Source organism: Paramormyrops kingsleyae, chromosome 18 (genome assembly GCF_048594095.1).
Source record: "Paramormyrops kingsleyae isolate MSU_618 chromosome 18, PKINGS_0.4, whole genome shotgun sequence".
NCBI lineage: Eukaryota > Metazoa > Chordata > Actinopteri > Osteoglossiformes > Mormyridae > Paramormyrops > Paramormyrops kingsleyae.
Window position 1 is genome coordinate 18610736 of NC_132814.1, and position 12071 is coordinate 18622806.

General features: G+C 41.0%; 1 protein-coding gene across 2 annotated transcripts; it reads left to right on the plus strand.

Annotated features, from left to right (window-relative positions):
* Positions 1-1716: 1716 nt before the first annotated feature.
* gss (glutathione synthetase) lies at positions 1717-10372 on the plus strand. Of its 2 annotated transcripts, none has more exons than XM_023798740.2 (13): positions 1717-1925; positions 2893-3041; positions 4154-4299; positions 4768-4843; positions 5611-5750; positions 5864-5980; positions 6361-6441; positions 6592-6669; positions 6840-6906; positions 7134-7328; positions 8675-8756; positions 8845-9034; positions 9732-10372. In XM_023798740.2, the coding sequence occupies exons 2-13, from the start codon at positions 2907-2909 to the stop codon at positions 9853-9855; spliced, it is 1431 nt and encodes a 476-aa protein (XP_023654508.1). In that variant the 5' UTR covers positions 1717-1925; positions 2893-2906; the 3' UTR covers positions 9856-10372. The 2 variants fall into 2 exon arrangements, with proteins under 2 accessions (XP_023654508.1, XP_023654509.1); XM_023798741.2 differs by lacking the exon at positions 1717-1925 and adding an exon at positions 2218-2683.
* The last annotated feature ends 1699 nt before the right edge of the window (positions 10373-12071 follow it).

Consider the following 12071-nt stretch of genomic DNA (forward strand, 5'->3'; position numbering starts at 1 on the left):
ATATATTAGTATAAGAGTTTTTATACATCCATACATCTTCCAATCACTCTGGGTTTAGGGATGGGAATTTCAGGCAGAATTACTAGTCGAATTTCCCCAGTTATTATTCAATTAATATTCCATTTACCCTGCCCCCACAACACAGAGAAACATGTATGAAGTATAGATCAAAATATTTATTTCTTTACATAAAAAATGAGATATTACTCTTTGCTGCAAAAGGATAAAATAAACCATTAAGAACTGCCTTGAATAAATTAAATTGAAACTCTGATTGAAATTAAACTGAAGAAATCACTCAAGTGCAGTAGCGTAAATTAAGGTTTAATAGGCTGTTCCTTATTCACCTTATTCCTTATTCAAACTGAGGCATGCAGAGCTCACGCAAAAACAGAGGAGGTAAGCTTCAGAATCAATAAACCACAAAGTTATTCAAGAAGGCATAGTCTAAATCTCACCTAATTAAAATAACGAACTAACCTTTTTACAAGTTCTTAATTCAAATACTCGGCAATGTTAACTCATCCCTGTCTGGGTGACAGGGGCCTGGAGCCTGTAAAAGGCAGCACTAGGCACAAGGCTTGGCTGCACGGCGGTCAGAATACCAAACCATCACGGGACATATGCACGATTCAATGGTCGTGGGTGAATCCCATTGGTGTTCAGCTCTGTTAAACCGCTTCCCCTGGAGCCTTACTGTGGATTGTCCATTCCTTGCCATGACTGTCCATAACAGCTAATCAACATGCATTTATCAAAAATGGGATACGCCCAACCACATTTCTTCTCAGATTTATGATGCTGTGGCAGCATAAATAATACAGGCAAAGCATTGGTCAACGGTGCTGAAAAATTAGTTCCGTCAATCTTCTAACCGCTTATCCGGATTAGGGGGCAATACCACAGGCAGCTTTCTCCAGGGAGCATAAGCAAGTACTTTGCGCCCTCTACCGGAGACCAGACCGGAGTATTTTCGGACATGTCTAAAACTTCTCGAATTTCTAGATAGTATACTCACATTTTAAGTGTGTGTAAATTTGAAAAGTCATCACACTGAAGCTATGGTTGATTGTATTTGTAATGTGAGATCGCCATGGACTCCGCGATTAATTTAAGTCAAAATATTGTCTATTTGTTACTTTGCACATTTCATATATCTACCTCATTTTCATATCACACTATACTATACATGCACCCGTCTCCCCTGCAGCTGTAGTGCAATAATTTCACTGTATTTTCCAAGCAATAAAACTTGAAAGATTAACTAAAACAGAGACAGTACAGGATTTAAAACTACCAGAGGCAAAGTCATAAAGGTCTGAATTACAGGTTATAACGGGAGAGAATTAAATACCACCCATCCATTTCCCATGCCTACTTGTCATTAGCCTATCCTGTAGGCAAAGCAGGACGCAAAGCAGGACGCAAAGCAGGGAATTACCCAGTACGGGGTGCCATGCATGGCAAAGAATCTAATTTTATAGTAAATTAAATGCTGCTATATAAACTACAAAGGAGTCCATTATTTTTTTACAAAATAGTGCAAAAGTAAGGGCCACTTTTTCTTTTTAGCAAACCAGGTAGAGCGATTGAAATACGCCCTCTGGCCCGTTTCTGCTCTGCGGACCGATACTTGCGAAAAGGGCGGGTCTGCCTGTTGCTGTTCCGGGCCGCGGCGCTAGGCGGCGCTGGTCACGCCGCAGCAGTAACGCCGATGCATTTCCGGTGTTTCCAAATCGTCACACATGCCCGGTAGTGGCTTTTCTTATTCCGATTCCAGGATGGTCATTTTGAATTTAACGCATTTAATACATTGAATGAAGTGCCCTCACAAGGCAGATTAAAGATCAAATTCTTTTCCAGAAGAGAGAGATAAAAAACAGTAAAATATAATCCCGCCATACAACCGGTGCAGAGGGACGCCGGTAAGTCTCTGACGTGCCTGAAAGTCGTTTTCTTGGAGAATTTTCGTGTACATTATTGATAGATGGTTGTAGGTCACATACCAGTGGTGTTCTGAAAAGTAAATGGGTGTGAAAATTTCCTGAAATGGCATGAAAGATTAGACAGGACCAAAGGAACTCACTGAATTTGGTTTGATGTTTATTGGCTTGGAAATGAAGGAGTTACTGCAATATTGATACGCTGTTATATACATATACAAGTGGTGTTTTGGTGACGGCATTGCACTTTTACGACGATCCCCAAGTTTAGCACAGTGTAGCAAAACCACGTGTAAGTCACTTGAGTTGTAACTTATGATTTGTCTGTATTTACAACCCTTAGGGCAAAATACTTAGACTTTTTAGCCATTAGTACTCATGCACGCTCTTACAGATTTGTTTACACATGTACACCTATCAATATACTTCCAAATCTAATTACACATTTACAGATTCCAGTACACATTTACACATCTTAGTAGGCATTTACCAATTCTTCTACACATTTACAAATGTGATTACGTACACACCAATTGAGACAGTCACACAAATACCCAGACACATTTGCAAATAGTTTTGCTACAATAGTTGCCCCACAAAAATCCGCTAACGTCAAGATGAGTGTGCAATTTTGCTCACTGGGAGCCGTATCGCGGCCAAACAGCTTCCTTTGCCCAACGTTGCTGGATTCACGTTTTCACAGCAGCCGAAGGATCAATCAGTGTAATTTTTCATTAACGGTAAGGGTGCAGCGATGCATCTGAACGGTAATGTTGAAACATGAATATTATTGGCGGATACTTTTGTATGTTTATAATCATAGGCGATTCTAGGCTTCTCTTCCAGGGGTTGCGAGGTGAGACTATGAAGGTCCATCGGTAAATTTAGCGTGATTGAAAAGGGGGCGACTTTCAATCGTCCTGTAATACCATGATGTTTTCATATATAGGAAAATAGCTTCTGATGGCGTCCGGATCGATCCCGGAGCAGTTACTGATGAACGATGAGTTGATCCGGAGCTTAATCGAGGTGGCCAAGGACACGGCGCTGCTGCACGGGGTTTTGATGCGAACCACGGAAAGCCCTAATTTCCCAGAGGTAAGTCTTCGTTTTAGTGCCCATATGTGTATTTTGTGTTAAATGCCAAGTTAGAGGGATGCTTTGTCATCAGTCATTGTGCTGGCGGTATCGAGTCAGCCATAGGTAATGTGCATCAGCCCCAGGAACGTGGTTTGCTTTGGCTCCTGTTGTCTGCTGTTCAATTTCTTTGTCATGTGAGATTAGCTGACAGAGCACTGCTGGGTGGGGGTGCTAAACTCAGGGCTATAACAATGTTTTAAAAATACTGCAATCAAAAGTATTAGACCTTCCTAGGGTAGTTTGTGAGCAGATGGGATTAAAGATTGAACACAGGACCCCAGCAGTGACACTGTGAGCCACAGGATGGGTTCTTATAAATACATATAAAATCATGTATATGAAAGTAACATGGTGTTCAATGTCCCCCATAGTTCAATGCTTAAAGCTCATTTAATTGGACATGTCTGTATCGTTTAGGTTTATACTTGTTAGTCCATTAATTCTATCTTTTGTGCTTTAAATGGACACCGTACAGCTAAAGTATTAAGAGGGGACGCAAAACTATTGCAAGGGAACTCAAAAGTATTTAAAAAAATATTTTCCCACCCAGACCCCTTAGGGGCTCCATATATTACAGTTGATCTGTAGAAAAAAAAAATCGCAAATGCATCACTTTCCACAAATGTCTTTTTATTTGTGTTGTGTAAAAGCATATCCATAAAAATCGGAGCAATTTGTACATGCAGTAAGGTTTTTGCATATTTGTAGATCTTGTCCTGCCTATTTGTGGATTTGTGAGTGTGATTTGCGGATTTTTGTCCAATTCATACTGAGACTGATTTGTAGAAAAAAAAATCCATAAATAGGAGGTGCAGCTGTGGTTTATATCGTTATCGGGATATGAGATGACATATCGGGATATCATATCGCATAGCCGAATTTCACTTTTAAATTATGGCAGACCAAACAATTCAGAAGCCATGGCCTCTGTGTTCAACCGGATAGTACTGTGCTGCCCAGTGGGTCGCGCCCTACATCCATCTGGATAGGTGGTCCTGTGTGTGTAAGCTTATGACCTGCTTGGCTCCCTAACGTACTGAACAGGGTCTAAGCGAAGCTTTTTGCCGCAGGTGGTGACTCACGCGCCATTCACGCTCTTCCCGTCCCCGGTCCCCAAAGGCCTCTTTGAGCAGGCACTTAAAGTCCAGACCCTCTTCAACCAGTTAGTGGACAGAATTAGCCAGGATCCCTGTTTCCTGGAGGAAGCCCTTGCCAGGTATGGCCAGTAATAATTAACACTAAAGAGACTTTCAGGATTAAGAGCAGCTCTTTGATGTTTTGGGCTAGATCATTAATAAAATTAGATGATATATATTACATGTCTTGTGTTTTTGTTTGCACCTCTCACAGAGTCTCATTCTACTGCAGGGGTGTCAAACTCCAGTCCTGGGGGGCCGGAACCCTGTGTAGCTTAGTTCTTTCCCTGTTCCAACACAAATGATTTAACTCAAGAGCTGTGTGATAATTAGTACAAGGAATTGAATCAGGTGTGTTAAATGAGGGGGAAACCTCAAAATATGTGGGGCTTCTGCCCCCCAGGACTGGAGTTTGACATCCCCGTTCTACTGTCATGTACAGTGACAAAGAATTGAATCTTAAATATTGAAAACTCAAATGTGGAGACTGGATAAACATCAGTATTATTTCTGTACTTTAATACAGTTTTACGTTTGTTTCTCCCCAGCACGATCAAAGTAGACAAATTCACGGCAAGGCTGTTCGACATTTACAGACACGTGCTGAAAGAAGGTCGATCACAGGTGAGGAGAAATCAGTGCTTACTTGTCTAACCTTCAGTCACGGTCCTACTTTGGCTAGGGCACCTTCACTTCTCATGCTCTTTTTCTAATTAAATGGCTAAAAAATGATTATTTTGATAATCGATTAATCATGTGACGGGGCGATCAACTAGCCGATTTTGACCACTCAACCAATCCCAGAAGCCAAAACACAGATGCTTCATTTAAAATTCACAGGCACATCCAATCAAATTTGTGCGATAGGCATTGATTGGTGTAAATTGCACAGTGCACTGCACACTTCATCGCACGTATTTAGACCTATACCTGATATAGGGTTATGACTTAGCTGGCATGGTAACAAATGGGTCGCGGTGCAAAAAAGGTTGAGAACTGCTGGTTTAAAGAAAATAAAACAAAACAAACTTGAAGAGGTATTTAAGTCAGTCTCTAAAGTGACAGTCCAGAGAAACACTGTATACGATACTTTGAAATCCTGGTAATAAAATTTGCCGGTGGTGGGGCTCTCATACATAGACTGCAATTATGACAAAATTTATTGTCGACTATTTTTATTACAGATTATTGTCAACATTATCAATTAGTTGTTGCAGCAGCCTTAGGACATTTTCACACCGAGTGACGCTTAGACACAATGACAAGAGATTTTTCCTGAAGAGTTCAAAGTGATTGAATATGCACATTTGGTTCATTCTGCTTTTGACAGCACTCATTAGCAAGTGTCACTGGCCATCTTGTTGTTGAGAGTATTGTGTTTGTCTTCTAAGTCGATTGTCCTGGGCTTGAATCGCTCCGACTACATGGTGGACCAGCGGCCGGATGGGAGTACCTCATTGAAACAGATCGAAATCAACACCATCGCTGCCAGCTTTGGAGGGCTGTCTTCACAAACCCCAGCGGTCCACAGGTGTGAACCATCCCTGGAATGTTCTATACGAGGCCAATCTAGTGCAGGTCTTAGAATTTATTGAATAATTATCCACGAGGAGTTGCTCACCTGTCCGACTGGCTGTTGAACAGGCACATCCTGAAGGTCGCGGGTCTACTGGAGGAGCAGAAGAAGGTCCTGAACAATGACCCAGCAGCAGGGCTGGCTGCTGCTCTAGCCAAGGCCTGGCAATTGTACGGGTCTGAGAGGTGTGTTGTACTAGGGAACCGCTTTGTTCAGTGGTGGGATTAATGTTCAGCATCAGGTGTTTATAGTTAATCTGATTCACTGAGTCGCTTTGTGGAAATTAGAATTAGGTGATCAGTGTTGACACTATATGTGTCCTCTGCATTTAACCCATATGCGACATCGTGACATAGCAGTGGGCAGCTAATTCAGCGCCCGGGGAGCAGCACCTTGCACAGGGTATCTCAGTGTTACCTTGCTGGCCGGGGATTCGAACCAGCAACCTTTAAATTACAAGTGCGCTTCCTTAAGCGTTAAGCCACCACTGCCCATGAAAAACTGAACACTTGTAAAAAGATTCCCTGGTGATATCCATGCTGACAGTTTGTCTCTCGTGCTGAAGGGCTGTGGTTATGTTTCTGGTTGAGGATGTCCAGACGAATATCTATGATCATCGATATATAGAGAACGAGTTGTGGAGGAGGTGAGGCACCTTCATCGTCGCTAAAAATCGAAACGTGAATTCATTCTAGTTAATTGGTACTGTGGTTGTGAGACATGGGGCAGCTTTTGGAATATAATGGAGATATTGCTTAAGTTTCCCGTCTGTTTTTGTCCCCCCTACTATGTGCAGGAACATTCCAGTCATACGGCGGAGGTTCGATGATGTGTTTGACACCGGATCACTAGATTCGGACAAACGACTGTTTGTGTATGTATGCTATCAATATCCATCCATCCAGATCATAGGGTGATGGAAATATCAGTACCTGTAATCTGTCATAAGCTATATGGTTAAGTCTGATGTGGTTAACCCCATAATTTTTGTTGTAATCCCATATATTTTGGTTGGTGAATCCTTCTGTTGCTACGTCTTTGCAGGGGCAGTCAGGAGGTTGCGATCGTTTATTTCCGCAATGGCTACATGCCTCAGAACTACACAGAACAGGTATGAACATTTCACATTTAAGAGTGTCTGTCCTCTAGACAAAAAAATCATTGCTACCTTCAATGCAAAACCACATCATGCCCTCTTTGCGATAGAAATCCTTGACAACTAACTGATTGCAAAGTTGGTAATTAGGTAAAAGGAGATCTTCCTGCAGCAGGTTGGGTGTTGGGTTGGGTGTTGTGCGTGTTGGAGTTCTCTGGTTGCAGCCCAGTGTCTTTTTGCAGAGCTGGGAGGCACGGCTCATGATGGAGCGTTCCAAGGCTGTTAAATGCCCAGACATAAGCACCCACCTGGCCGGCACCAAGAAGGTCCAGCAGGTACTGACCCAGCCTGGAGTTCTGGAGAAGTTCTTTCCTGATGACCCAGAGGCTGTCACCCAAATCCGAGCTACCTTTGCAGGCCTGTATACCCTGGACATGGTGAGTTAACAGAACCGGGCTCCATCGTTTTAAGGTCAGAATGTCACACTTAAGGTCCCATAAAGGTTCTCATCCTGCCCACAAGATGGTTAGATTAGAATATGGACACGCCGATTTGAAAAATACTGCGTTAGTTTTAGAACTGTAAGAACAAATGTTATTCTTAGTTTTTCCCCTAGGGGGAGCTGAATAGCTTGCGAGGGCAACTGAGAACAGGCAAAATAAACAAATTAGTGGTGGCTATAACTTTATATAAGTTGTACAGAAATGGTTCTCATATCATTTTAAAGCTCTTTTCCAGCTCTATATTTTGTGGACATACTATGCTATCCCCAGAATGAAAAATTACCATGTTATGAGTGATTATAATATAAAAAATTGAATGGCAAAAAAACCTATATTTGAAATTAGTCTTTTTTTTTTTTTTTTTTTTTTTTTGCTAAAGCTAGCTTATGTCATGAACATCTCCAGAAAATTTGGTCTCTGGCTTTTGAGTCGTTGCCGAGATATCATGGCTTATAGGTGGCATCACATGGTTTCACCAGAGATATAACCAGTCAAAGTCATACCCCCCCAAGTTGTTAGCTTAAATGTCCCTTAATACTGATCCAAGACGCATGCAATTTCAGTTCCATGGGTTACTCATATGACCAGGTCAGCATGCCAAGCTGATGATGACATCCAAAAGTGTGATGATTTGACACGGAATTAGTAGAACATACTCTGATGGTTTGTGACAACATGCGTAAAGCTGTCTTCCCAGTGCTTTCTTAAATAGTCACTTTTGCAATTTCTGTCACCATGATGCATGGTGATTTCTGACCCGAGTCTGTTATCTTCTGGCCAAGCACCGTCTGTCAGCTGTAGCATGTTACTAAGTACCACCGTGGTTTGGTTCTTTGTCAAGTGCTTTGAGTATAATCATGCTGGAAGAGGAACTGAGTAAATTGCTCATAGTGTATGATTGTCTGAACCCTACACTGGATTTGCATGCCATCCAGAAAGTCCTAGTGCCTTCTGCTGCCTATTATAGGATCCAATTCATCCCTTATCACCATAACCCTGTAGTACAGTGTTTCCCAACCCAGTCCTCGGGGTCCCCCAGACAGTCCACGTTTTTGCTTCCTCCCAGCTTATTATTAAACTATCTATCCTTACACGTGCCAGGTATTCAAGGTTCCTGATTGGCTGGGAGCTGGGAGGGAGCAAAAATGTGGACTGTCTGTGGATCCCCGAGGACCGGGTTGGGAAACACTGCTGTAGTAGGATATCAGGTTACAGGAAATGGAGGCATGTTCCTATAACTAGCAAGTAAATGGATGTTCATGTTAATGGTTAATGTTCAGGGTGCAGAGGGAGAGAAGACGGTGGCCATGGCCTTGGAGAAGCCTGACCAGTTTGTCCTGAAACCACAAAGAGAGGGTGGAGGTAAGACTGTTATTTTCCAAATGCTCGCACCTTCACTTCTCATGCTCTTTTTCTAATTAAATGGCTAATGAGGCAATTTCATCAACAGGAAATAACGTCTATGGTGCAGATATCTGCCGGGTGTTGGAGAAGGTAAAGGGTGGATCGGAGAGGATGGCCTATATCCTAATGGATAAGATTTTCCCACAGCCAGTCCAGAACTACCTACTGCGACAGGGCACCCCAGTGAAACTCAGTACCTGTATAAGTGAACTTGGTGCCTTTGGAGCCTATGTCAGGTAAATCCTGCTCTCATTGTGGTTCTTCCTGAAAGACTCTTTGCATGCAATGGCCTTAGCATTAGCATTGGCCTTAGCATTAGCATTGGTCTTAGCATCTGGCGTGTTTCCACTGCATCATAGTTTAAGGCCTTATCTTAGTTTAGGTGACTGACATTCCTCTTGCAAGTTGTTTTGCTGAGCGTCTGAAGAGTATGGGTGTGACCCTCAGTCATCACATTCAACCAGTGCTCCGCCCAGGACTGTAAAGCTCTGTAGAGGGTGGGACGTTTGGTTAAATGCATCTGTAGGGCTGATCCGCCCTCCCTGTAGGACATACACCTCAGAGCATGCAGGAGCAGAGCTGCCAAGGTCTGCAGGGACAAAACCCACCCTAACAACTACCTCCTTACCAGGCTGAGGTCTGGAAAGCGCTTCTGCTGTCTCTATGAGAACTGAGGCTCAGAAGGAGCTTCCGCCCTCAGACAGTTAGACTGCTTAGTGCCTAATTGACACTTATTATTAAACTATCTATTTATGCACCTCATGTCTTATTTGATCTGTGGTGCACAACTCTGGTCTTACATTTATCATAGCATGACTTTCCTTATTAATTTTAATGTCTTTGATGTCACTATATTGCATTTCACTGGAGCTTATAGTCTGACTGCATACCTTGCATGTCACATTTATAATACTTGCGTCCTTGAATCCAAAGGCAAGGGACGGAGATGCTGCTGAACGAGTGTGTTGGGCACCTGCTCCGGACCAAGAGCATCGAACACGCGGACGGAGGGGTAGCCGCGGGTGTGGCTGTGCTGGACAATCCTCTTCTATTCTGAGGGTCTTCTACCCAGTGACATACGAAAAGGTTATGGACCAGAAATCACTTGAGGTGCTCTATTGGTGACTTGTGATCAGTGGCATTTTATGGTCGTAGTGGCAAACAAACAAACAATCAAACAAACAAACAAATACATAAATAAACAAACCAATCCGTTTTACTTTGGCCGCCTTAATTAGCTACTGTGGAGCACTATTGGTGCAATTTGAAAATCTGAAAATTGTCATCTTAGAAAGTTTGAATAATTATGAAGAATTTATTAGAGATTTTTATATCAAAATTATTGGTATGTAGGTTATATGATCGGAATTGTGTGATTTATATTTTTTAGAATCCTCACTGAATATATAAAAGCTATTCTACCAATAATGTTGACATAGTTGGCAGATGTTGAATTTTCCCTTGTGATGATGTGTTGAAATATTAATAACTTTTAATAATGAAGTTCCATCATCCTGTCTTGTAAAATCCCACAGTTTTAGAATGTGAGGAAAAAATAAATTATTCTTTAAAGATCTCCTTCTCGTTTGATTTTGTTATGGATCTTTATTCATCCTCAGCTTCAGTTCTGTAACAACATTTGTAACACTTCATTAGCAACTTTCTGTAATTCATTAATAGCAGCTTTTCTGTAAGTCAATAACTATTACATAGCACTGAACAGATTTAGTTCATGTACATTCAAGTACTTATGTTGTCAAATAATTCGTATTAGATCACATATTTTTAAACTTAAATGATTTAAGAAATGCCAACTAAAGTACTTTTCAGTAATGCATTGTGCATGTTCACCACTCAATCATTAATATCTGACTAACTAAATGGACATCCCCACGTGTCAATTCCCCATTTCATTTACCATAAGGTTCTTGTGCATGGGTTATAGAGACTAAAAACCACCAAATTCATAATTTTCTTCTGCTTTGTAAGACAGAATGAAATTAGGCTTGACCTTTACGCACTGAGATGTCTGCATTCTCTAAATCTTTTCACAGTATTATGTACTTTAGGTGTTGCAAGACCTAAATTCTCTGCAATATTGCATTCACGAATGTTCCTTTTCAAGTGACTAACAATTCTCACAAATTTTGGCACAAAGGGGTGAGCCACGACCCATCTTTGCTTGCAAAGGCTGAGCCTTTGATGGGACCTCCTTTCACTCAGTCATCATACCTCACCGGCTACCAATTAGCCTGCTTAATGTGGAGTCTTCCAAACCTGTTACTGGAATATTCTGTGCACTTATTTTAACTCTGTCCCAACTTTTGTTGAGAATGTTGTAGCCGTCAAATTCTAATTCTGCATATATTTTCAAAATACGATTAAGTTGGTCAGTACAACTATTCAAAAACAATTTTTTTACTTTTGTCATTTAAATAAAGGTTCCCCGTGAATTAACATATCACTGATTTTTGTTTTTATTGCATTTTAGAAAATATCTCAACTTTTCTGGTAATGGGGTTTGCGTAATGGAGATGCTGCCACCTCCCCCCCCCATTGCATTTTTTCGCCTCGGACAAATTCTCTGATGATAATGGTACCTTCTCATAACCGCATATGTAAACCTGTACACCCTTAAGTCAGTTTCTCATAACAATGTCATTTCTCATTGTTTTTATTAATTTACAAATGATGTAAATTTGGCTCTTCTAACATTAGGTATATTCAGTTTGAATTAGCCCAAAAATCAATTGTGTTAGTCATGTTATCAAAGTGAATTATATGCTTCTCATTTGTTTACTTCTCCTCTGCAAAACATTTAAACTTTCAAAAATGTTGGTTTTTCTTGATTGCTTTCAAACATCTCATGAACCATACTTAGCATTTTCAAGACAGAGCATTTCTCAGAACAATTTATGCATATATAACAGAACTATGGTTTAGCTGCAAAAGCCTGTAATTTAATCAAAACAGTTGCAGTTTTTCATGATTGTTTTGATACATTTTATGAAACACACTGAACATTCACAAGACTATAAGAGCATTTTTCAAAACAGTTCATGCATAAAGCACAAGACTGGTTTAGCTGCAAAAGCCAGTAATGTACTCAAAACAATTGCAGTATTTCTTGATTGCTTTGACACATTTTGTGAAGCATACTTAACATTCTCACGACTATAAGAGTATTTCTCAAAACAGTTCATGCATAAAGCACAAGACTGGTTTAGCTGCAAAAGCCTGTAATTTACTCAAAACAGTTGCAGTTTTTCATGA